At 38.8% G+C, this 27,643-nt stretch overlaps 1 protein-coding gene across 1 annotated transcript; it reads right to left on the bottom strand.

Annotated features, from left to right (window-relative positions):
• Nucleotides 1–27,545, bottom strand: SAR1B (secretion associated Ras related GTPase 1B). The gene is made up of 7 exons (XM_004744948.3): nt 27,431–27,545; nt 14,141–14,216; nt 9,428–9,547; nt 5,250–5,315; nt 3,458–3,561; nt 2,164–2,295; nt 1–634 (listed from the first exon to the last, which is right to left on the bottom strand). Exons 2-7 carry the CDS (start codon nt 14,196–14,198, stop codon nt 518–520), a joined length of 597 nt encoding a protein of 198 aa, XP_004745005.1. The 5' UTR covers nt 14,199–14,216; nt 27,431–27,545; the 3' UTR covers nt 1–517.
• Between the last annotated feature and the right edge of the window lie 98 nt (nt 27,546–27,643).

Below are 27,643 nucleotides of genomic sequence, written 5' to 3'. Positions count from 1 at the left end.
TGCCAAACATCAGGATATGTTTTATTGCATGACGTTTGCATAAGAAAAAATATTATTGAAAACTGTAAGGCATCATGCAATCATCAATAACCTAATTATTAACTGTACACTTAAGATAGGTGGACATATAATCTAAAATTTAAAAACTAGTTCCAAAATAGTACATAAAAATTTAACATGATGAGCTTTTAAACATGGTTTGTATTCGTAGCTTTACGTTGTTAAAAAGTGCTTCAAATGTACTGCTGGAAAGTTGTTCTTTATAAATGGCACTGGGGATAATGTCAGATTATAAACTGTATAAACTATTTTATGGAATTAGAAAGCTAACATTGTGATACTCAAACTTGAATCAGTTTTCAATTTGCACTCAAATTAAGTTGATATAATATTAATAATCTAAAAAAATCTGTTTTCTAACCAACAAAAGTCTATTGAATTCAAGTTATGCATGTTGAGTGGATCAAATCTCTGAGTAGGCCTGAATGATGAGACCTGGAACCGATGCAAGTGGTTGTTAATCAATGTACTGTGCCATCCAACGGAAACCTTCTCCGTAACCTTGCCTTTTGAGCACGCTGCACATGAAAACTTCTAAGGGTCGGGCATTCAGTTCCTTCAGAGATACATTGCCCTAGAAGGGAAGACAGACATTATATTATGATGGATGACCTCTTTATGAAATAAAAGCTCCACTTTACAGCTTCTACATCTCAGAACAAAGGGTGACTGTGCTTAAGCCTCGGGTGTTGGGCAGACAAGTGCCTTAGACACACAAGAAATCTCCTCCTCTCACTCAGTGGGAAAGAGGGGAGTTTGTGAGGCACATAAAAATGAAAACAGTCTTTGACTTGGAAAAATTTAAGTTACCCAAGCCGGCTTCACTAATATTAAAGACAAACCTTTCTGAGTAGGTTTATGACTAAACAAGGCATTTCCTAAAAATGGGGAGTTGACTTACTGAAAAGAAGACACAGAAAACAGACTAAAGTCTACCCTAACACCAGAGTCTCCTTCAAAACAGTGCAGTATTTCTCTACTCTGAAAGAAATACATATAAACCAAGAAAATTTTGTTTGTATATTCTGAGATTTTTCTATACCAACGTCTCTCCCTCATACAAATTCACTGTAAAAATTGACTGCAAAAATAACACATTTTGAAGCTTATTATAAAGTATTATGTTCAGGGCGCCTAGATGGCTCAGTTAAGCATCTGCCTTCCGCTCAGGTCATGATTTCCGAGTCCTGGGATTCAGCCCAGCATGGGGCTCCCTGCTCAGCAGGGAGTCTGCTTCTCCCTCTCCCTCCCCCACCCCCTTATGCTCACTCTCCTTCTCTCCTATAAGTAAAATCTTTTAAAAAAAAGTATTATGTTCGGGACACCTGGGTGGCTCAGTTGGTTGAGCAACTGCCTTCAGCTCAGGTCATGGTCCCCACGTCCTGGGATCAAGTCCCACATGGGGCTCCTTGCTCGGCAGGGAGCCTGCTTCTCCCTCTGCCTCTGCCTGCCATTCTGTCTGCCTGTGCTCGCTCTCTCCCCTCCCCCTCTCTGATAAATAAATAAAATCTTAAAAAAAAAAAAAGTATTATGTTCAAAAAATCCCAACACTCCTGTATTCAAATCTACATTTTATTTTTATCTCTGATGAACTCAGGGTCTAAATACACTATTGGAATGCTTAAACATTTAAGTATATTATTTGGGGGCTAATTCTGAAAATCTATGACAAATAAAACTTTGAAAGTTTTCATTTGGTTTCCCACAAGCATGAGTTTTGACATTCTTGTTATCCCCAAGAAAAGGTTTCATTCAGTGGTAGAAAGAAAACACATAAAGACATTTAAAGACCCAAATGTACAAATGAGTTTTTATGAAAAAAAAAAAAAAATAATAATGGGCATATGTAGTTGGACAACAGTAATTTAAAAAGACATTTTGTTGTATACTTAAAACTAACATTACATATAAGTTATACCTCAAAAAAGAAAAAAAAAGGCAGACCGCCAGTTGAACTAATCACCATGATTACTGCTAGTGCTAATATTGGAATTAAACTATTTCAGAAGATAAAAATAAATAAGACACTGAACTGAAAGACCTTTACACTGTCAAATGAAATATTCACACTAGTCAACAAAAAAAGAAAACTCTTTTATTTACCTTTCCTGTTGTCTGACCATATAAACCAAACATCTCTCGTAACCTCTCTTCACTGATGGCTTCAGGTCTGTCAATCTTATTCCCAAGAATCAGTATAGGCACATTAGCAATGGTTTCATCTGTCATTAGTGACTGAAACAAGACAAAATGAAAGATAAGATGTTGATATGAAACTATCTGAAGAGCTCCTTATGACAAGATACCAATGAGTAACAAGGACTCATTCTCTACCATAGCATGTCAGTTCTGCCAAATTCCATTGACAAACTTTTTGTACATTTGAAAGTAAGATCAGGGGTGCTTGGCTGGCTCAGTCAGTAGAACCTGCAATTCTTAATCTGAGCCTTGTGAGTTTTAGCTCCAAGCTGGGTAGAGAGAGGAGTTAAAAACAAACAAAAAAATAACCTTAAAAACACACAAAAAAGTGAGCTCAAAGAAACTGTAAGCTCCTTGTGTAAATGCTCAACTCTGCTTCTCGCTCTGTGAATCACTAAGGGACTCTAAAACAAACACCTTGAAGCTAGCAGACCTGGTTTCAATTCTAGTTCTACTGCTTATGAATTGTGAGATCTTGAACAAATAAGCCTCAGTGAAGCTCAAAGAGAATTTGGAAGAGTAGCACCTACCTTATGGAGTTGATTTGGGAATTAAATGATATAATATACACATGCCTGGCACAAAGTAGGTAGTCAGGAAATCCCTGACCCTGTTCCATGACCACAGAACCTACCTGGACTTTGCCACATGAACAATTTTGCCTGCTCTGGGCAGAGGCACAGTCAGGTCAAATCACTGCTTCCTCTGTGGTCCCAGATCAAGCCCTGGCCTTCCTGGCTGTTCCTGAGCCACTTTATGAAGCATCTGACCTGGGAGAGGGGGAAGAATAGTGCCTACACATGCCACCACTCACTCGTAGAAGTGGTGACTAAGATAGCATGTTACACCATTGCCAGGTTCCGGCCAACTCCTGAAGAAAACGGCATCTAGGATGACCAGGGACTCAATACCAAGGCACTCCAGGTATGCCGCAAACATGAAATATACTACAAAGGTACGCTGCACAGAGTGAGCTTAGGTCTTCAGGAAGAAGGACTGTACTAGTATGTCCTCAAAAGCTACAATTACTCGAAGCTACTGTCTCTGTGTTCTAAGCAGAGTTAACCACTGAGCTCCATAAATTGCCAGGAGTTGTATCAGAGACTACAGAAAAGCTGCACTCTGATATTTAGATCTCCAACCTATTTCTTCAACCTTACCAGAGTGATTCAGCTACGTTTAGTTTTAGTTAACTTACATCAAGTTCTTCTTTTGATTCTAACAGCCTTTCATGGTCTGCACAATCCACCAGAAATACAATGCCATTGATAGCAGGAAGGTAGTTTTTCCACACTCTTCGAGCTAACAAAAACAATCAGGAGTTAGATTTTATTTGCCGGTCAAACCTAGCAGATGGTTTGATGGAAGAGTCCAACAAGAAACCAAGTTTAATTATCCCTTAGCTGCTACCACTTCACTATATATTTAAATTCATCTTTAACCCAGGATCACCAAATTTTTCCAGAGGACCAAGGAAGGCTTTCCTTGATATAAGCAAGTCAAATATTTTTACTCTACTCCAGTTCTCCCAAGTTAGAAGTGGAATTATTGTTTGCTACCAATGGACAATGATGCACATTAAGTTCACTGGATGACTGTCACTATTTTTAAAATTTATATGCAATATTCATTTTCTGACATTTCAAGTTTAGCAGTTATTTTGCCACTGATAAATTTGGAGTCAGTGAAAGAAGGAAATTAGTGGGTACAGATTTGTTAAGTTAAAATAATAAAACAAACTGTTATAACAGAAATTAACTGAAGTCAACAAAACCTTTAGGGTAATTTTTCTATGACATTATTTTTAGAGAAGTTTTAGGGGTGCCTTAGGGGTAAGCAACTGACTTCAGTTTTTATCTTAAAAACAACACAGAAATTAAATCTCAGACTCCATTAGGTTCCAATTCTCTCTAACCATTGTATTCTGGAGTATTTCATATATATTTCAAATAATTATAATGTCTCAAATGTGCATTCACTAGCCACAACCACCAAAATCTTTTCAACTATTTGTCACAGGAGCTTTAGAATGCCCACCAACTTTGTAATATTCACTATTTATGAATTACCATGTGCTGGGTACTGTCATGTCTTTTGGGGGACATATGAAATACACTTTAGTTCCTCAAAGTTTAGTAGAGGATATAACAGAGTCTTTTCCAAACTTGTAGACATTTACACAAACGCACTAAGCACCATGGAAATATAATTAAGAGCATTCCCAGGTGAGAATGGGAGGTAGCCACACTTACGCTGGGCCCTGAAGGTGGGTTACTTGTGTGCAGATGGGGATGGCATGAGCAAAAGCCCAGAGAGGAAGAACACCGAGAGGGTTTTGTTTGGTTGGAGAACAGAGAATAGAAAAGGGAACAGGGGAAAATAAAGACTCAAAAAATAAACTGGGATCAGATTATAGAGATCACAAATGCCAGGTCAATGAGTTTGGCTTCCATTTTATAGGTCAGCCATTGAAAGTTTTTAATACAGAGCAGTAACATCATAACATGATTATGACAATTGGTGAAATGTGGATTGGAGCAGAGGACAGAGGCTAAATTTAGGTTACATGCTTTATACCAAAAGCAATTAAGACTTAAACTGACCAGGAGTATCATGAAAATCACTTTGGTTTAAAGCTTATCTTGTGGTGGGATGCCTGGGTGGCTCAGTGGGTTAAGCCTCTGCCCTCAGCTGGGGTCATGGTCACAGGGTTCTGGGATCGAGCCCCACGTCAGGCTCTTTGCTCAGCGGGGAACCTGCTTCCTCCTCTCTCTCTGCCTGCCTCTCTGCCTATTTGTGATCTCTGTCTGTCAAATAAATAAATAAATAAATAATTTTTTTTAAAAAAAAAGCTTATCTCGTGGTAACAATTCTTAAATTTTAAGTGTACTCTGCCTTCCTTAACAGAACAAGATTTCATGAACTGGAAACTAATGGCCACATTTTTATTAAAATAAAACCAAACAACTATAAGTGTAATAGAATCTTACCTTGCACATGTCCACCCAAATCAAAAGTTGTAAAGGTCATGCCAGCAATGGTTAGTTCTTCTGAAGCTAAATAACAATATGGTAAGAAAATCATATTATTCTTACAAGAAAATCAGATATCCATTCATGGTATATATTGCTACTTAATGTTTGATTGCAAATTAGTTCAAATCAAACATTTAGGCACTAATACAAGAATTTGTTATAATTAGATATACTTCAATTTATACTGACAACATAATGCAAGTCATGATAATATTCTAGTATTCACTAACCTCCACAAATCCAACATTTTTTTCCTTCTCTCTTTCTCCTGCTGAAAATATTAACTATTCAGATAATTATTTGCTGTGAATTCAAGTAACTGCTCCAACCTAATAATTTTTTCTATAATTCATCTTAGATGATACCAGGGAAATTTTCTCTCACGGCTGTCATATTACCAAGTGACGACAGTCTTTAATGATAAACATGGTTGCAATAAAAATTTTTGCTATGTCTTCAAATTTTTTTCTGCTCCCTCCCTCCCTTCCTCTCCTAGGACTTCAAGTATAGGTTGGCTAGACTGCTTTGTTTTTGTTTTTAAGATTTTATTCATCTACTTGATGGACAGAGATCACAAGTAGGCAGAGAGGCAGGCAGAGAGAAAGAGGGAAGCAGGCCCCCTGCTGAGCAGAGAGCCTGAAACATGGCTCCATCCCAGGACCCTGGGATCATGACCTGAGCCAAAGGCAGAGGCTTTAACCCACTGAGCCACCCAGATGCCCTAGACTGCTTCATATTTGCCCGCAAGTCACTGAGTATCTGTTCATTTCACTTTTCTCTGTGCTTCATTTTATACACTTTCTATTATGTTGACTTAAGTTCACTGGTCCTTGCTTCTGCAGTACTGGCATTAATTTGTTGTTAATCCTATGGAGTGAAAATTTCACTTCAGTTACTGTTATTTTTTTCATTTGTAGACGTTTCCACTTGGTTGTGTCTTGTATCTTCCATTTCTTTCCTCATTCTTTTCATGTTTTCCTTCAGTCTGTGAGCACATTCATCACAGCTCTTTTGGCATCCTCATCTACTAATTCCATGATCTTAGTCACTTCTGGGTCTATCACTACTGATTGATTTTTCTCCTGGTTTTGGGTCACACTTGATTGCTTCTTTGCATGTCTAGTCATTTTTTACTCGATGCTGGATTTCACTGTATTCCTTTGAAGTGAGGTGGACTTTGTGCTGGCAGACAGTTATACTGCTTGCAGATCAGTTTTTAAGTTTTGTTAGGTTATAGTTGTCTTTACTTTACCAGTACTTCTGCCCCATTACTAAGGTATGGACCTTATGGAGTCTCTAGTGAATGCCAGGTCTCTCCTTTGCGGTTGGTGGGAATATGAATGATTCCTGGGCACATGTGAACTCTGAGAATTACTTGGTTAACAGCTCTGCTACAATTATTCTTTCTCCAGAAATTGTTTTTTGATTGGCCAAGGGGAGTTTTACCCTATGCACATGGATTGGTATTTAGCCATGAACCTTTCTGCAGTTCTTTGTCTGCAGAGCTCCTTCCTCTCTGGTATTATGCCAAGCAAATTCTCGTCACCTCAGTCTCTGTCTCAACTCAGCAAGGATACTGGGTTATGTTTGGATTTCTTCTCCCTGCACCACGGTCTGAAGATTATCTCTGTGGTAAAACTTGAATAAAGAAAGGTTTGTTTTCCTTCTCTCAGGAATCATAGTCCTGTGTTAGATATTGTCCAGTTCTGAAAACAGTTGTAGTATATACGTTTGTCCAGTTTTCTAGCTGCTTACAGTGGGATAATTCCAGATGCTCTTACTGCCCCAGAGCAAAAGCAGAAGTCCCCTATAATTATAATGAAAGGTTCAGTATAATTTTAACTATCCATTATATTGCTGAGGCGCCAGAGTATTTTATTAAAAATTCTTTATGTCGCCTCCCAACTGAATAAACCAATACAATTCGTGTTCAAAGTGTGTTCCTTCCCATAAGGTAAATATAATGCTTGGATTATATTTACTTGGGAAATTACCTTTATGGTTACAATCCCTAATATGCTAATATACTCCCTACTTTATAAAATGTCCCAGCTTGAGTAAGACACAGAAAACTTTTAATATCCCAGGGAGTTTGCCCTTTCCCACTCACTGTCCACTCCCAGGAGTAATCTGAATTCTATCATCACAGGTTTGTTGCACCTGTTCTAGAATTTCATATAAATGACACCATACAGTATGTAACTTTTGTGATCATCTTCTTCCAAGCATCATAATATATACTGTATATATAAACAGTTATCCCTATTTCTTATTGAATAGAATTTCATCATTTATTCTTTTGGTGGGGATGGGTATCTGTGCTGTTTCCAGTTTGGGGCTATAACAAAGAAAGCTGGTATAAGCATTCTTGTACAAGGATTTTGGCAAATATATATTTTCATTTCTTCTTGATAAATACTTAGCAAAGGAACTGTCAGATCATAGGGTAGATACATATTACCTTTATCTCATATGTTCTTGATTAATGGAAAATGTTGAGATAAAATGAACAAGAACGGCATGAAAGTTGAGTGGCAGATGTTTTCTGCCACTGCTTTCACTCCTCATACTTTGAACAATGTGTGACATAAAGTAGGTGTCAATAAGTATCTGATGAATAAAGGAGAGCAACATCAAAAATATAAAAATGGGGGTGCCTGGCCAGCTCACTTCATAGAGCATGCAACTCTTGTTCTCAGGGTTACACACTGAAGCCCCATGTTGGGTGTACAGGTTACTTAAAATCTTTAAAAAAATTTTTTTAACTGACTTACACCTAATATAATACCACACCACTCTATAGTCTCTTGAGTATATAAATTGCATGCAATTTATATACTCAATTTCACAATTATCATTTTTTCTTTAATAGTATTGTTCTTGTATCAGAATCTTATTTGCCAAGCTCCACTCTTATCCTAATATAAAAAAAGATGTATCAGTTTTATGAAATCTTCCTTTTCCAACTAAGAGTTTTATTGATAAAATAGTACTTTTTGTTATTCTCCTTCCTTTTTCTCTGTATATTTACTGAATTAAATAATTATCATATTATTATCTACTTTCTGGTCCAGTGCTCAATTTTATGCTGATTATTTAAATCTACCCTCATTATTTCATAATTAATCTGTGATTAGCTTGCTTTTGAACTAGTTGTTTAAAAAAATAAAATTAGAGGCACCGAGTGGCTCAGGACATGATCACAGGGTCCTGAGATCGAGCCCCACACTGGGCTTTCTGCTCAGCGGGAAGCCTGCTTCTCTGCCTACTTGTGATCTCTGTCAAAATAAATAAATAAAATCTTGAAAAAAATGAAAAAAAAAAAAAACCAAAAAACTTTATGTCTACTTGACTTATAGTCTTTTCAAGTGACAGAAGGTCACAGGTATTTAAATTAGGCTTCTATTCTAATAATTTTGTCACTTTAACATGAACTTTACTTTCTCAAATAGTACCACGATATAACCTTATATACTTACTAGATGGTATCTACTAAGTGATTTACAGAGTCATTGTTAATGTCATTCAGGCAGTCTTTCTTAAAGAAACCACAGTAAATTGTTTTTCAAATTTTCTAAATTGTTTTTCAAATTGTTCTAAAACTTTCTATAAATGTATCTGTATGTGCCCTGTTTTTTGTAATAATTCTATGGTCTTTATAACATACTTTATTGAGGTTTCTCAGAGTAGAGAACTGACTGGTTAACAAATGTCACTAGCAAAGTATAAGACTATAATCTGTCCACTGAATAATGATTAGAAGTACAGTTTTAAAACTTGAAAGAAATTTAGGTTATCTAAACAAGGTAACGGTGACTATTTATAAAGCCTAAGCAATATCTGGTTGGAAAGACCTCAATCACGTTAAAATCCCTGAGACAGTAACTTTAATTCCTCTAGCTGAAGAAGGGTATACTAACTGAAAAAAAGCTATGTGTATTATTTTAAGATCTAAATGTACTTCTTGGAAGTGGAGTGGGTCAGCTATGATTTATTATACTATTTTAAGAATAGGTCATATCACCTGATCATAATATACCAAAAAACACCAAAGATAAAAAAAATTTTTGGTTAGTACGTATGAACTGGTATCATTTGATAAAGTAACATGTTGTACATGGGAATATACTTACTGGGATGTAACGTTGGGACATGTTGTCCAAGTCTGTCATCTTTTAGCATGTGTAGCAATGTTGTTTTTCCTGCATTATCCAATCCAAGAAATACCAATTTACCAGTTTTCTTATATAATCCTGCAGAGTAAGAGCTATGATTAGTCAAAATTCTCTCTGACATAGATTATCCAAGCAAAAGACTTCAAATAATAGTATAACATTTACATTAGTATAGTATATACATATATATACATATACATAAGTATAACATTTACATAAGGAAAATATGTTTTGAACTTGTAAGATTTTAAAATTGGCTTGAATAAGCTTGAATTTCTAATCTATTTTTTGTTTTGAAGAGCTATTCTAAATCTGTCATGATTTCCAAGTTCAGGTCTTTTTTTTTTTTTTTAGATTTTATTCATTCATTTGACAGAGAGACAGAGAGAGCTAGAGATAGCGCAAGCAGGGGAAGCAGTAGGCAGAGGGATCTGACAGTGATCACAGGCTCATGACCTGAGCTGAAGGCAAATGCTCAATGGACTGAGCCTCCCAGGCACCCCTCAAATCATTTCAAAACTAAACTTTGGGGACGCCTGGGTGGCTCAGTTGGTTAAGCTGCTGCCTTCAGCTCAGGTCATGATCCCAGGGTCCTGGGATCAAGTCCCACATCGGGCTCCTTGCTAGGCAGGGAGCCTGCTTCTCTCGCTGCCTCTGCCTGCCACTCTGTCTGCTTGTGTGTATTCTCTCTCTCTGACAAATAAAATAAATCTTTAAAAAAAAAACAAAACAAACAAAAAAAACCACTAAACTTTGTCCCAGTCATTGAATGTGTTACCTAAACTTGTCTCAATACCACAATGCTGATTCCCTTGACAAGTTAGGGATAAATAGCAATGTTCTCTATTAGAGAAATACTCATAACATACTTGATATCATGTATTTATGAAGCTGGACCAAAAGGAAAATTAAAGGAATTTTCATGGTTGATAAAAAAGTAAGAAGTTATGACAATAAAAATCATAATGAGTTTTTTCAATGAAAAGTTTAGGTCACTGTCAAATTTCCCTGAGAATATGGTTAAACTATTCACAGAATTGCCGAAAACTAAAGCAATAACAAAAAGAACCAAGCACATAATTTAGATGTATCAACCAATACTGATAGAGGAAGTGACAGGAAAAAGATCATTGACCAATTTGTAAGAGATTAGCATTTACTGTGAAATTCAAAATTGAGCTTTATTATTTTTTTTAAAGGTTTTTTTTTCCCCCCCAGAGGAGTTTTAGGTTTACAACAAAACTGATAGGACAGTACAAGAGATTTCCAGTGTCACTCACCAAAATGGTACGTTTTTAACCAATGATGAACCTATACTGATACATCATAATCACCCAGAGTTACCTTAGGGCTCAGCTCACTCTTAGTTTGTATATTCTGTTTGTTTGTTTGTTTGTTTGTTTGTTTTTAAGACCATTCATCTACCGGACAGAGATCACAAGTAGGCAGAGAGGCAGGCAGAGAGAGAGGAGGAAGCAGGCTCCCTGCTGAGCAGAGAGCCCGATGTGGGGCTCGATCCCAGAACCCTGGGATCACGACCTGAGTCAAAGGCAGAGTCTTTAACCCACTGAGCCACCCAGGCGCCCCTATTCTGTGTTTTGACAGACATATAAGAACATACATCCATCACTGTAATATCATACAAAGTATTTTCACTGCCCTAAAAATCCTGTATGTTCTGCCCGTTCATCCCACCCTTCCCCCACTGCCTGGCAACCACTCATCTTTTTAGTCTCCATATTTCTGCCTTTTTGCCTTGCCAGAATGTCATATAGTTGAAATCAGACAGTATGTAGCCTTTTGAGATTGGTTTCTTTTACTTAGTAATATGCATTTCAGCTTCCTCCATGTCTTTTCATGGCTTGATAGCTCATTTCTTTTTGGTGCTGAATAATACTCCACTGTCTAGACGAACCAATTTAGTTCTCTGTTCAACTACTGTAGGATACCTTGGTTGCTTCCAAGTTTTGGCAATTACAAATGAAGCTGCTATAAAACATCAGTGTGCAGGTTCACGTGTGGATCTAAGCTCTAAACTCCTCTGGGTAAATACCAAGGAGCACAACTGCTATACTGTATGGTAAGAGTATGTCTAGTGTTTTAAGAAATCACCCAGTCTTCCAAAGTGTCTGTACCATTTTGCAGTCCCAGCAGTGAATGAAAGTTCTTGCTGACCCACATCCTGTCAGCATCTGTTACTGTCAATGTCCAGCTTTTGAACATTCTAATAGGGTATGTGGTAATATTGAACTTTATGTTTCATGTGTTTAACTGTCTCACACACATGGAATTACATGAGCACTGGGGACATAGCAGCAATTCCAAAAATATTCACTCAGCCAATAAATGAACTTTTAAAGACATAAGGCATTGTCATTCAGGTTACCCATTTAAATAAGTTCATGCCAAAATAATACCCAACTCTTTATCCACATTGAAGCATAAGAAGTAAATTGTTTAAAGTCCTAATCTTCTTTTTTTATTTTTTTTAAGTCCTAATCTTTTGATAACCCAGTCACCAAGAGTTCTGATCCTAAGGGGAAGACTGTCTTCCATATTTACTTGAGCTGGGATACTACATTTCTTATTTAATCATGAATTGTGACTAACACATTTTTATACATTTGTATTTTTTTTTAAGATTTTATGTATTTATTAGAGAGAGCAAAAGCAGAGAGAGGGGCAGAGGAAGAGGGAGAAGCAGACTCCCCACCGAGCAAGGAACCTGATAGGGGATACCATCCTAGGACCCTGGGATCATGACCTGAGCCAAAGGCAGACGCTTAACAAACTGAACCACCTAGGCACCCTGACATTTCTATTTCTTAAAATGTCTCTACACAGATTGTTTCTAACCAGTGCAATCACAATCAATCTTACCATCCTTTTAAGTAGTAGAAGTGCACTGGATAAGATTCCAAAAGGGAACACGTACAATGTTTCAGCTTTAATCTTTAAAGTGGGTTGGATTAAATCCTTATCTTGTGACAGGCACTATTAAGCAAGCTGTTACACATTATGTAATCCTTAAAATAACTCTTTTAAGTAAATACTATTATCTTCTTTTTTACAGAAGGGAACAAAGGCTTAAAGTTAACTTGCTCAAATGCTGAAGTTAGAAGTAAGATTTGAAATCACACCTGATGCCAAAGCTTTGGTTCATTTCTTTTCTCTACACTGCCTCCCACTGTTAGCCCTATTAACCTCTTGCTCCTGCGTATGAGGCAATTTATTTTGCTTTTTCAACATAGTTCAGTAGACATTAATTTTTCTATAAACTGAGATATAGATACCAACCTGTTACAACCTGGGTTATCCCAGTATAATGAAGTTTAAAATTTTTATTTCTGACCCAGTTGTTGCAAATATGTAACAAAATATTTCAATCTGATAAAAATATTTAAGAGCTCTTGAGGAGGTAATGTAGAGAGATCTGATACTTGACCTGTAGTAGAGTGACATTATAAAATGTGAGGAATTTTATTTTAAAAAGGGGGAAAAAAAAAAAAACCCAAACCTTGATTTTTAAAATGTGCAAACATTGAGGTCTAAATAAGAAATAAAAATAGATTGACAAAATTTGATCTTACATTTTTGTCCTTTTAATACATAGTAATCAAACAAAATGTGTATTTTCCAAACAAAATTTATTTCCTTTGTTAAAACTATGTTTATGGAAAAAGAGCCATTTATATAGAAGATGATAATTCATAAGTATGGTTGTGGCCAGTGAGGAATTATGTTGACAACTCTGTAATTACATGAAATGCGTCTCTTTGTTCCAGTTCAAGATGATGATTACATGGAGACTAAACTTAGGGCATGATTTGAAAATAGAAGACCAGAAATATCTTCATTAATTACTACAATAATAAAATTGTATACATCAGAACATAAAAGTTAATCAAAAGCTTGTTTCACTGGAAAATGTGAGAAGTTGAGAGTGTAAATAAGAGAATAAGATGCTAAAATTTTTCCTCTTTAAAATCTAGAAGAGAGGAAAATCACTAGTCAGATTTGCTGGGTATACAAGTCTTATTTAGCAGATTATATGCTGCCAGTTATGATATACAAGGTACTTTATGGAACGTTCATTTTATAGTAACAAAAATAAAGCAGAGAATTCCTGTGAGTGTATTAAATGAGATAAAGTATCTAAAGCACTTAGGTAAAGTGGCTAATCAAAGGTACATAATATTCCTATCAACAACCTTAAGGGGTAGAATTATTTTTAATTTACAGATAAGGAAACTAAGGTTAAGGTGGAAAAAGTAATTTGCCCAAGACTACATAATTTACAAGTGACACAGTGAGTAACTACATTTGTATGATTTCTTTTTTTTTTTTTAATTAAAGATATTTATTTATTTATTTATTTGACAGACAGATCTCAAGTAGGCAGAGAGGCAGGCAGAGAGAGAGAGGAGAAAGCAGGCTCCCCACTGAGCAGAGAGCTCGATGCAGGACTCAATCCCAGGACCCTGAGATCATGACCTGAGTCGAAGGCAGAGGTTTTAACCCACTGAGCCACCCAGGCGCCCCCATTTGTATGATTTCTAAGCTCACATTCACAACTACTGGGTTATAATATAAAGAGGCTCTAGACAAATAAGCACTTTTATTTAAGTAGGATTAAATGGGATAACAATAAAGAACAAAGAGCCAACATACCTAAAAACTGTAGCACACTGCTGAAACCACTGTAAATCCAGTCAAATATGAAGGACATATCGAAATCTTACTGGGTCTGGAAAAGAAAGTGTTTGAATTTAGTAGTCACCATTTAACAACATTAAACGTGAACTCTGAGTAAATAATCCTACGAGAACCTTACAATAAGGAGTTAGCCATTCATATCCAGGGTGATCTTTTTTTTTTTTTTTAAGATTTTTATTTATTTGAGAGAGAGAGAGAGAAATCACAAGTAAGCAGAGCAGAGAGCCTGATGCGGGGCTCAATCCCAGGACACTGAGATCATGACCTAAGCCAAAGGCAGAGGCTCAACCCACTGAGCCACCTAGGTGCCTGTATCCAGAGTGGTCTAATCTGATATATACTGATGCATTAAAAAAAAAAAAGGCCATTAAAATACAAACTAGTGGGGTGCCTGCCTAGCTTAATTGGTAGAACATTTGACTCTTAATCTCAGAATCCTGAGTTCAAGCCCCATGTGGGTTGTAGAGCTTACTTTAAAAAAGGAGAAGGTGGGGGGTGGACGTCTTTAAGTGTCTGCCTTTGGTTTGGGTCATGATCCCAGGTCCTGGGATGGAGTCCCTCATTGAGCTCCTTGCTCCTCAGAGAGCCTGCTTTTCCCCCTGCTTGTTCTCCCCCGACCCCTTTCTTTGACGAATACAAAAAATCTTGAAAAAAAAGAAAAAGTAAAAGCTCTTTCCATTTTTAAAAAACCCACCAAAAGAAAGTGACTAAACAAACAAACAAACAAACAAAAAACCAACAACCAGAGACCATTACTTGCCAATCAGAGTGGCAAACATGAAAATGAAGTGTAACAGCCAGAACTGGAAAAATGTGGTAAGAGAGGCAGTTAGTGGCAGTATAAATTGGTACAAATCTTTTTAACAACTAATTCAGCAGTAATAAATGTTATACCGTTTGACCCAAGAATTCTTATTCACTTATTTATTTACTTATTTATATAAGATAGGCTTTAATTTGCAACCCTGAGATCAAGACTTGAGCTTGAGATGAAGAGTGGGATGCTTAACCAACTGACCCCCCAGAAACCTCCCCAAGAATTCTACTTTTAGAAATTGTCCTAAATACAGACAATCTTTATGTAAAAAAGATATGCATCAAAGCATTATGTAAGAAAAATTTTGGAAATAATCTATAATCAACAGTAATTTAAATGAAGTATATATGGTCTATGAAATACGTACCAAAACCTTAGAGTGGGGGTAGGAAGAGCAAAGAGAAAGAGATGAAACAAGGAAATTTATGATAATTAAGTAAGTTTTCCAAGTTTGATTATACCTAAGTGGAGTAAAAACCCACTTTCTGTTACTTTTGGTCTTTTATAGCAGATGGTAATAGGTGGCAAATTTGGGGGTCTATCATCTTTCCGCATTTTTCAAATTTTAATCATATTACTAAATATTAAAAAACCATTTTCTTAAATCACAGTAGAAAATGCAGAGCATAGTTTCGTTTAGCATTTACTTGACATGGCTTGATAACTAATAAAGCTAATATGGAAAGAAAAGGGAAAAAATCCTGGAGAAATTAAAGATCACATACACAAAAATACATTTTCAGATAACAAAGTTCATTTTCTTTTTTTATATATATATTTTTTAAGATTTTATTTATTTATTTGACAGAGATCACAAGTAGGCAGTGAGGCAGGCAGAGAGAGAGGGGGAAGAAGGCTCCCCACTGAGCAGAGAGCCGGATGCGGGGCTTGATCCCAGGACCCTCACACCATGACCTGAGCCGAAGGCAGAGGCTTTAACCCACTAAGCCACCCAGGCGCCCCCAAAGTTCATTTTCTAGCGCTAAACAAAACCCAGGCCCAAATTTGGGCCAAGTCTTACCAATTTGAAAAGTTCTTTGACATCTTTAGACAAGTGTGACACACTTCTTTCTTTTTCTTTCTTTTAGATTTTATTTATTTATATGACAGACAGAAGCACAGCATGAGAGGGAACACAAGCAGGGGGAGTGGGAGAGAGAGAAGCAGGCTTCCCGCTGAACAGGGAGCCCGATGCAGGACTCGATCCCAGGACCCTGCGATCATGACCTAAGCTGACCTTAGCTGTGAGCAGATGCTTAACAACTGAGCCACCCAGGTGTTCCACAACACTGCTTTCTTTAACCATTTCCGTCAGTGGGCTGCCAACCTTGATCCAGGTAGGCCCAGCAAACTCAAGAATTGCTAGATAAGGTGTTAGGAGATTACATTGCATTGAAAGTGAGAGAAAAAAGAGACACCTACCTCCAGTTTAGGAGGCCTAGCAGTATTTACTAGGATATTCCCTGGATCCAGCCAATAGCCTCTCCTCTCTTCCATCCCCTTACTTTAACTCGCAAGAGCAAAATTTTGTTCTTGCAACCAGTCCATTCCTGACTGAGAGTGACTCACAAATTATGAAGTTTCATGGGTCAGTAGCACAAAAATGAGAACTAGAAGAGCCACAAATATATACAAAAATCTAGGGATGCATGGGTGGTTCAGTTGGTTAAGCACCTGCCTTTGGCTCAGGTCTCGATCTCAGCATCCTGGGATGGGGTCCCATATCTGGCTTCTTGCTCAGCAGGGAGCCTGCTTCTCCCTCTGCCTGCTGAGCCCCCTGCTTGTGCACAAATGTGCTCTCTCTCTGACGTAATAATTAAATCCTCACCACCGCTCACTTGCTCTCTCTCTAAATAAATAAATCTTAAAAAAATATCCAGTACCTTAGAAATTCTTATTTTACTCAAGTTGAAAATTATCTCTCATTCTTTATTATTCTTCTAGGTCATGTAGAAATTTGAAACTTGTAGTCACAGAAAATATATATAAGGGACTTATCTTTCCTGAAGATTTTTAGGTAAGATGTTTATTTTTCAAATAGAATCATAACTTTTACTGCAGGAAATCAAATAAAGCAGTGGTATATTAAGACGTTTTTTTTAAAGATTTTATTTATTTTTTTGTCAGAGAGAATGAGCACAAGCAGAGGCAGAGGGAGAAGCAGGCTCCCCGCTGAGCAAGGAGCCTGATGTGGGACTTGATCCAAGGACGCTGGGATTCTGACCTGAGCCGAAGGCAGCTGCTTAACCAACTGAGCCACCCAGGCGTCCCAAGACATTTTATTTAATTCTAACGATTACCAAATTCATATTATGTCCAAGATCCTGAGCTAAACACCATACAGGATACAAATATAATAAACACAGCTCTTTCTCTTGAAAAGGTTATAGTCTAGAGAGGTAAGTTAGCTACACAAATGTAATTCAACTGAAAAATGTTAAAACTGAATAGAATATTATCTAGGATGGTAACAACTTACCCTATAGAATTTCAAAACTTATACAAACACAAAGAAAAAAAACTGTCCATACTGAAAATCTTAAGCTATAAGGGGATTAATAATCCTAACAGTGGAAAATCAGAATAAAAGAAGTAATGCAGTAGGAAGGGGTATGGTATGCTCACAAATGACTTTATGTTCTGTATAGAAAAAGAGAAAAACAGTCCTCCTTGTCTCTACATACACAGTCCTATTTCCACAGTTCTACAAAGGCAACAAGTTGTAGCTAAGGAAAGGTTTCTTGGATGATGTTCAGCCTGAATCTTGAAGATTAAGTAAAGGTTTGCTAAGTGGTTGTTGGTTGTTATACTATGTGCAGAGGTGTGAAACGAAGTGAGGACAGCAAAAACTCAGGTACTGTGATGGGACAGGTTAGGGGGCTGCAAACAGTGTTAGTCAACAGATGGTCACCAGTGAGGCATAAGTCAGAATGAGAAACAAATCTGAGACTAAATTTAGGCATTTGGTCTCATGCTTGCTACCTGAAACATTTGGACCTAAGAAACAATATTCAATCAGTCTTTCAATTTAACAAAGCAAAGCTCACAAGAAGTAGCAGCTACCCCTGTAAGCATTATAATTTGCTGAAAGGTTAAAAACAAGAGCTACAGAGCCAGGACTTTACCACTGACCTTAGACAAGTTATTTTAATTTCCTTACCTGTAAACTGGGGACAATAATAGCTACCTGAGATGGCTGTGAAGATTATATCCATTACTACACACAAAGCACTTAGCAGCTGGCATGGAAGAAGCATTCAGCGTTAGCTGCTCTATTTCTCCTACCATGTGGCCCACAGGCACTTTGTGGATGTCACCACTAAATACCCCAACAACCTTTCAAAGTAAATATTATATTATTTTTATTTTTAAGTAGGCTCCATGCCCAATGTGGGGCTTAAACTCAGGACCCCAAGATGGAGAGTTGCATGCTCTACTGACTGGGCCCCAAAGTAAATACATTACTGTTCCATTTTACAGAAGAAGAAACTGAAGTTATAATAACTAAATTTCAAGTATTAGGGATTGTCACATTCAAGTTCCAAACATGGGTCTTTCTGATTTACAGGTCCATTCCCTTTCTCTTACGTTATAGTGGCCTTATGACCGTTTTAAAGGCTTAGATTTTCTCTCTTTTTTTTTTTTTTTTAAGATTTTTATTTATCTATTTGACACAGAGGGGCGCCTGGGTGGCTCAGTGGGTTAAAGCTTCTGCCTTTGGCTCGGGTCGTGATCCTAGGGTCCTGGGATGGAGCCCCGCATCCGGCTCTCTGCTCTGCGGGGAGCCTGCTTCCCCCCCTCTCTCTGCCTGCCTCTCTGCCTATTTGAGATCTCTGTCTGTCAAAAAAAAAAATCTTGTTTATTTGACAGAGAGAAAGAGAGAGAGAGAACAAGCAGGGGAAGTGGCCGGTGGAGGGAGAGGGAGAGGGAGATGGGAGAAGCAGACACCCTGCTGAGCAGGGAGCCTGATGTGGGACTCAATGCCAGGACCCTGAGATCATGACCTGAGCTGAAGGCTGAGGCTTAACTCACTGAGCCACCCAGGCATTCCAAGGCCTAGATTTTTTTTTTTTTTAAAGATTTTATTTATTTGACAGAGAGAGATAGAGACAGCAAGAGAGGGAATACAAGCAGGAGGAGTGGGAAAGGGAGAAGCAGGCTTCCCACTGAGTAGGGAGCCCAATTCGGGGCTGGATCCTAGGATCCTGGGATCATGACCTGAGCTGAAGGCAGACGTTTTCTTAAAGACTGAGCCACCCAGGCACCCCAAGGCTTAAATTTTTTTAAATGGTTATGTACCATTTTTTTAAATTACTCCAGCTTATAACTCTGATGTGTAATTCCTCCTCCCTCACATCCCACATCCAGTTAAGTTACATCCCAGCTCTATCAGTTTTTGTAGTCTCAAGCTTTCTTTGATTCATACAGGCACCAGTAAGTGAAGAGCCTTAAATCACATTCCCAAACTATCATCTTAACCTCAAATTCTGTTTGTACCAGTTTGTACACACCCTCCAGAATGGCTTCATCAAAATGTCATCTTAGACTTGACTTGTTGCATGATCAGGGTGACTATAACTCCCAGCTTGCTGGGGACAGTCTCCGCAAAGTTAGCTCAGTACAATTATTATTTTTTTAATATTTTATTTATTTATTTGACAAAGAGAGCGAGCGAGCGAGAGATCACAAGTAGGCAGAGAGGTAGGCAGAGGGAAAGGGGGAAGCCGGCTCCCTGCTCTGCTTGACTCGAGCCCAGGACCTGAGATCATGACCTGAGCCAATAGCAGAGGCTTAACCCACTGAGCCACCCAGATGCCCCAGTACAATTATTAATAGTACTTCCTTTTATTCTCAGAAACATCCTGATTAGATAAGAAATTATATGGCCACCCTATACCTTTGGATAGAGAGCCACTAGAGGTCTGTGGGCTGAGAAATGATTCAAACTCCTCATCCTGTAATTCAAAACTTCCACTATCTATCTTTTGGTCACCTTTACAAGCTTAAATCTTCTCTATTTGTAGCTTTCCCTGGGTCAAAGTGAACCACTTGCCATTCACTGCTGGTGACCTATACTTTACCACCTTAAAACCTCTACCCATTCTCCTTCCCAACCAACAAATGAATTTCTCCTATCTATTCTGCCTAAAGGCCTCCTGCCTCAAGCACCAGCCAAATGCTATGGAAGAAATGACTTTTCACTTGAGATGGTCTTAAGGGACAGAAGAGTAGAAGAACCAAAAGAACCCTGAAAGGATAGAACTAGAAGAGGGGCGCCTGGGTGGCTCAGTCAGTTAAGCATCTGCCTTCAGCTCAGGTCATAATTGTAGGGTCCTGGGATTGAGCCCGGAGTCAGGCTCCCTGCTCAGAGAGGAGTCAGTTTCTCCCTCTCTCTGCCCTTCTATCCGCTTGTGTTCTCTTTCGTTCACTCTCTCGGATAAATAAAATCTTAAAAAAACAAAAACAAAAAACCAAGAAGAGATGGTGGAAAAAGTGGAAAGAAGTTAGCCCCACGAAGTACCACTTTGCAGTACCACTGCAAAGATGTCACAGCTTTCTTCGTGACAAGGTGACAACCGCTGAGAGCATAAGCCCCCCACAGCAGAGCGGAAGTCCTAGAGACCCAAGGCCAGTACTTAAAGCACAGCAGAGCGAGGTCTCCAGAAGTAATTAACTGTGTGACCTTAGAACAAGCTAGAGTTTCTTTTGCAAACTCTGGCAGGGTGTTATGAAGATCAAGTGAGATAAAACGCACAAAATAAGTACTTAATACCTGGCTGCTGTTATTATGGAGAGAGTAGAACAGAAGGTCAATAGCTAGAGGCAGTAAGGAAAGATTCTTCTTTCAAAGAGTTTGAAATGAATGACAGAAATGGGATTTTCTTCTTAAGGAAGGGTAAGTATGGGCGCCTGGGTGGCTCAGTGGGTTGGGCCGCTGCCTTCGGCTCAGGTCATGATCTCAGAGTCCTGGGATCGAGTCCCGCATCGGGCTCTCTGCTCAGCGGAGAAGCCTGCTTCCCTCTCTCTCTCTGCCTGCCTCTCCATCTACTTGTGATTTCTCTCTGTCAAATAAATAAATAAAATCTTTAAAAAAAAAAAAAAAAAAAAAAAGGAAGGGTAAGTATGTTGATAAGGAGCTAGCAGAAAGCAAAAGGGCAAAGTCTCAAGAAAAGCCAGGGCTGAGAGCACGTCTGCTCTAAGAGTAGAAGGAAGGAGAGCCAGGAACGTACAGAGGAGGTTGCAGGAATCCAACAACGAAAGTGAAGAATGAGTACAGAGACTTTTCTGAGGAGCAGAGTGAAGATTCGAATAGCTACTGTGGGGAAAAGATCAAGTTAAAGGACTGCTAAAAAGAGCCAAGTGCTTGATTGGGGCTGAAAAACATTCACAGCTCTGCCCATCTGCATGGATTTCCAACCTCCCCTGCTGCCCTCACCTCCCAGTGAGGATCAGCTTTACAGAACATGGAGTGAACAGGGATTAGGACCTGAAAAAAGACAAGGGGAACAGGAATTTGAGAGTACTAATGAGAGGCTGAAGTGGTATGATCAAAAGTTCAGGCTGTGTGAGTAAAGGTATAAAGGCAGCTAGTATATAGGGATAAACTTGGGAGCAAAGGCAGGCTTCTCACAGAAGAGAACTAAGAGAACGGGGGAAAATCTGATCAAAAAGCAACTGTAAAGATAGTCATAGTAAAAAGGGCGAGAAAAGTGAAAGATGGAGCAGAACTGTGTCAGCAAACTGGAGGAGAATGCCGTGTTCAGAAATTCAAGAGCATCAGATCCGGGTGGTGGCAAGTTCCAAGGCCTGGCTCTGGCATAGACAGATGAAGAAAACTGGAGTGAAAGAAAGGGGAAGCCAGGATACATGGTATACTGTCCACACTGACAGCAAAATCACCTGGAAGAACGGAGAGCTAGAGAGAGCAAGACTGTGAATCGACTGACAAAGTCCTTGAAAGGGTGCCTGGCTGGTTCAGTCAATGCAGCATGTGACTCTTGATCTTGGGGTCATAAGTTTGAACCCCATGTTGAGAGCAGAATTTACTAAAAAAGGAATTCCTCACTGAAGATGACTGTTAGTAGGTGAAAGCTATGAGACTGACAGAGAGTGGAATAGGGTAGGGTAAGCCTTAAAAGAAAAATGACTTTGCATAAAGATGGTCCAAATTTGCTGTTGTAAATAATTTATTAACACATATGGGGAAACTCTGCTTTAGAAGATAATGAGATACTAATATTTCTATAAAGTTGTGGTTTCTAAGGACCTTAAAACAAGGTAGCAAGCATTAGTCATTTCAAAGTAGAATTAAAAATGCCCAACTAAGAATAAAGTTACTTAGCCACAGATACCTGAGCCCTGAAGAAGTTACACAACACCATGAATACACTATTAGACATGTGAAGAGCAAAGGTCAAGAATAAGGAAACATATACACGTCAGCAGATTTATTTATTGCATGAACAACAAACAGGAAAGTGCCTATACAGATTAGAAAAGTGATCTACTCTAGTAACACGAAAATCAGCACTTAAGAGTAGAATCGAGCAGAAGCTCTCAAATTACAAATAACTGCTTAAAGCCTTCTCCCATTAAACTTAAATGAATGATTCCATTTACATGAAATGTCCTGAACATGTAAGTTCTCAGACCAAGTTAGTGGTTGTCAGACAAGGGAGGTAAAGGGGAAACAGGGAGTGACTGCTAATAAGTAGTGGATTTCTTTTAGGGTGATGAAAATGTTCTGGAATAGATAGTGGTGATGGTTGCAGAACACTGTGAATATACTAAAAACACTGAACTGCATACCTTTTTTTTTTTTTAATTGTATACTTTAAGAGGATAAATTTTATGGTATGTGAACCATCAATAAAGCTATTATTAAAAAATAAAGACTGAGGGTTGCTGGGGGAGTAGGAGGAAGGAATAGGGTGGCTGGGTTATGGACACTGGGGGGGTATGTGCTATGGTGAGTTCTGTGAAATGTGTAAGACTGATGATTCACAGACCTGTACCCCGAGGCAAATAATACATTATATGTCAATATAAATAATTTTAAAAAACAGAAATAAAAATAAAAGCGCCAATGATCTAAAAAGGCAAATATAACACCAGAGTAGCATTACAGAAACAATACATTATTAATTTTGGGAAGCAAAGGATGATAAAGCTATGGTGCAAGTGAGTTCCTATCCTAGAATTTTAAAAATCTGGATTTAATATGCACCATTTGAAATACTATCATTTTTTTCTGGGAAAGGCAATCTTTCTGAGCTCCAGTTTTTTCTTACCTATAACAGGAATATATTATCTGCCTCACAGAGTTTTAAGAATAATTAATTATGATAATGTACCTGAAAACATTTTGAATACTATACAATGTAACATGGCATTAACTCATTCTGACTTAATTAACTGAAATTCAAAATAAATATTTTAATGATTTTTTTAAAGTAATCTCTACACCCAGCATGGAGTTTGAACTCATAACCCTGAGATAAAGAGTTGTACACTCTATAAACTGAACCAGGTGCCTCCTCAAAAGCATAAACTCTAAATGCCAATTTTCAAGTTAACTTCAACATTAACAAGAATATGGAAAAACTTCAGTATTTTAAAACGAAAAAAATTTTTTAGAGAGAAAAAGGTGGGAGGAGGAAGGGGGGGTAGAATCTTAAGCAGGCTCCATGCCAGAGCTAAGCCTGACTCAGGGCTCTCTCTCACAAAACCCTGAGATCATCGCCTTAGCAGAAATCAAGAGTCAGATGCTTACCCGACTGAACCACCCAGATGCCCCGATATGAAGAAGTTTTTAATGATACTTTTCATGAATAGCTTCACTTTAAATATTAACAACATTGTCACTGTCACCAGAGAAGATACTAGAGTAATTTCCTTCAACTCTAGGTGAAGATATTTACTAGAAAAGATTAATCATAATTTTCTATCCAACTTCATCGGGTTTATAATGAAAATGTGCATAAATTCCATAAGATCAGTAAACTACCTGTAAGCTAATTCAGAAATTAATGCACACTTCTCTTTCAAATTCAAATAGGACTAGAAATATGAGCCCAAACTCTGCTTGACCGTCTTTTATAGAATTTCAGTGCATTACCAAGGATGAAAAGTAATAATGTTAAATTAATGTTAAGTAATAATGTTAAATTACCTGTGCATTACCAAGAATGAAAAGTAATGTTAAATGTTTCGAGACAGTGCTGCCCTTATAAATATTCTCCCCTAAAATTCTTAAGATTTTTCTTTCTATAGCCTTTAAAGTTTTGAAACAGTGATGCAAATACAAAACTCAAGAAAACATTTTATGATTGAATGCATAGCAATCATAGTAATGGAATTAGACCTTTGCATTCACGTAATCAACAAGAATAAAAACTCAAGTTTCCTTTGGGGAAAAGTGACACTCAACTGGAAGGTTAAATCTGTGACAAATATAAATAGGATTTTTTTTAAGAGTGAGCGAAGGGGGAAAAATGCTTTGTTATGAAAAGTTGTGAGTCTTGAGTACTACACTTGCCTATACTGAATTAAGAAAATGAAAATCAATATAAGCAGTGACAAATTCAAACCTTAAAATACTTTTTTTAAAAACTTCTAGGCCAAGGGTGCCCAGGTGGCTCAGTGGGTTAAAGCCGCTGTCTTCAGGGGCACCTGGGTGGCTCAGTGGATTAAGGTCTCTCCCTTCAGCTCAGGTCACGATCTCAGGGTCCTGGGAGAGCCCTGCATCCGGCTCTCTGCTCAGCAAGTAGACTGCTTCCTCCTCTCTCTCTCTGCCTGCCTCTCTGCCTACTTGTGATCTCTCTCTGTAAAATAAATAAATAAAATCTTTAAAACAACAACAACAGGGGCGCCTGGGTGGCTCAGTGGATTGAGCCGCTGCCTTCGGCTCAGGTCATGATCTCGGGGTCCTGGGATCGAGTCCCGCATCGGGCTCTCTGCTCAGCAGGGAGCCTGCTTCCCTCTCTCTCTCTCTCTGCCTGCCTCTCCGTCTACTTGTGATTTCTCTCTGTCAAATAAATAAATAAAATCTTTAAAAAAAAAAAAAATAAAAATAAAAAAATAAAACAACAACAACAATAAAACCCTCCAGGCCCAACATGGGGCTTGAACTCATGACCCCAAGATCAAAAGTAGCATGCCCCACCGACTGAGCCAGCCAGGCGCCCCCTTAAAATACACTCCCTTAATTGAAATTGTTCAAAAGCTATATACAAGAAAAAGAAAATTTTTCTTTTTCTTCAAATTTTTATTTAAATTCTAGTGAGTTAACATGCAGCGCATATTGGTTTCAGGAGAATTCAGTGGTTCATCACTTACAAAAGAAATATTTCAAACGTGTAATTTTTTTTTTTTTAAGATTTTTATTTATTTATTTGACAGAGATCACAAGTAGGCAGAGGGGCAGGCAGAGAGAGAGAGGAGGAAGCAGGCTACTTGCTGAGCAGAGAGCCCGATGCGGGGCTCGATCCCAGAACCCTGGGATCATGACCTGAGCCGAAGGCAGAGGCTTTAACCCACTGAGCCACCCAGGCGCCCCTCAAACGTGTAATTTTAAAGGTTTTTAGTTAGTAATGTTTTGCAGACAAATCATTTAAATGAGTATCAGACAAGTACACTCAAAAGAGGGTGGAGAAATCATCATTACTATAGAATTCTGACTTATAAACTTCAAACAATGTGCCAGTGATTTTCATTCATGACAGCCTAATCTTTTTTTTTTTTTAAGATTTTATTTATTTGACAGAGAGAGATCACAAGTAGGCAGAGAGGCAGGCAGAGAGAGAGGGGGAAGCAGGCTCCCCACTAAGCAGAGAGCCCGATGTGGGGCTTGATCCCACTGAACTATAAGATTAGTTAAGTTCCAAATATCTTGGTAATGAATGTATATCCTCAAAACAGTATTAGAGGAGCGCCTGGGTGGCTCAGTGGGTTAAAGCCTCTGCCTTCAACTGGGGTCATGATCTCAGGGTCCTGGGATTGAGTCCCACATCGGACTCTCTGCTCAGCAGGGAGCCTGCTTCCTCCTCTCTCTGCCTGCCTCTCTGCCTACTTGTAATCTCTGTCAAATAAATAAAATCTTAAAAAAAAAGTATTGGGCACCTGGGTGGCTCAGTGGGTTAAGCCGCTGCCTTCCGCTCAGGTCATGATCTCAGGGTCCTGGGATAGAGTCCCACATGGGACTCTCTGCTCAGCAGGGGCCTGCTTCCCTTCCTCTCTCTCTGCCTGCCTCTCTGCCTACTTGTGATCTCTATCTGTTAAAGAAATAAATAAAATCTTTAAAAAAAAAAAGTATTAGCTATACATTGCTTTACTAAGTCTGCACCACAATTATTGACAAATAATTAATTTTCCCTTATTCCTCATCTGTAAAACAGAGATGATATCATTACCTTCCTTAATGAATTGTGTGAATGGTTAGCAACTCACACATAGGAGACAGTAAATGTTTCCTTTTCTCTCATACTCTTTTTTTTTTTTAAGATTTTATTTTATTGAGGTAGAAAGAGAGAGAGTGCGCCCAAGCCAGGGGAAGAAGCAGAAGGAGAAGCAGACTCCCCGCTGAGCAAGGAACCCACACCCTACTGGATCCCAGAACCTTGAGATCATGAGCAGACGCTTAACAGAATGAACCACCCAGTCGCCCCTTCTTTCATCCTCTAAACTGGTATTTTAACACTGAACCTAGGATATTCTTCAGAGTAAGACCCGTGGTAATACTGAGCTTGACAGATAAATATGCAAATACTACTACTTTTAATTTTTCAAGTTAAAAGGATTCCCTCACCTCGTTTTGCTCAAGTGTACCAAATACTTGAAGTACCTAATGAGTTTGGCTTTTGGGCCAGTGAGGTCAGAGCTTCAGCTGTTGTCAAAACAAATCTCTATGCTGTTCAAAAATCTGGGAACAATTTATAAATCATTAGTTTTCCCCCAACCAGTATCTTTTCTCCCACTCACCTGGGACTTGGGCTATGGCCAAACGTTAACTTCTACTAGTAAGGAAGCTCACTTTGCCAGCACACTAACTGGGAGAACTGAAAACACCGCGTCGCAGGGTCCGGAGCTGTCAATGATCCCGGCCGCCTTTGCCTGATCAGGTGAGGAAACTGAGGCTGAGGGGAAGGAAGGGCTTATCTACGCCTTACAGTCAGCTCGTTCTTTCCTCAAATGATACCGTTTGACAGCAGCAGGTGCACTATCCAGAGGACTCTAAGAGCGACCACCGCAGAGCAGGAAAAGAACCCGTTCCCTTTAGCGCTGCCTGACTCCGGAGAGGAAAACAGGGACCCCTTTCTCTCTTGGCCACAACCAGGGACCCCGGTGGGCTCAGGTCCGAAAAGTGCACTTTCCCTGTGATCCACAGCTGCCGCCTGCCGGTTCTACCGGGGAAAGAGACCGGCACTCACCTGCGAATGGGCAGATCGCAATTCCCCACCTGGAGTCCGCCCTACAACCTTCTAGTTCGAACTGCAAAACGCGATGGCTGCCGAGGTCCCAGCTCCCGTCAGCTCCTTCCGGGCCGGGGCGGGTGGGGGGGGGGGTGTGCTTCCCTCCCGATGGTCCGCAGGGCCATCGTTCCACGAGCCCAAAGTTCCGCCTCCTCGCGGTTCCGCCGCCAA

This window comes from Mustela putorius, unplaced genomic scaffold, assembly GCF_011764305.1.
Source record: "Mustela putorius furo isolate JIRA1106 unplaced genomic scaffold, ASM1176430v1.1 tig00000145_pilon_pilon_pilon, whole genome shotgun sequence".
NCBI classification, from domain to species: domain Eukaryota; kingdom Metazoa; phylum Chordata; class Mammalia; order Carnivora; family Mustelidae; genus Mustela; species Mustela putorius.
This window is presented reverse-complemented; position numbering and strand designations above follow the sequence as displayed.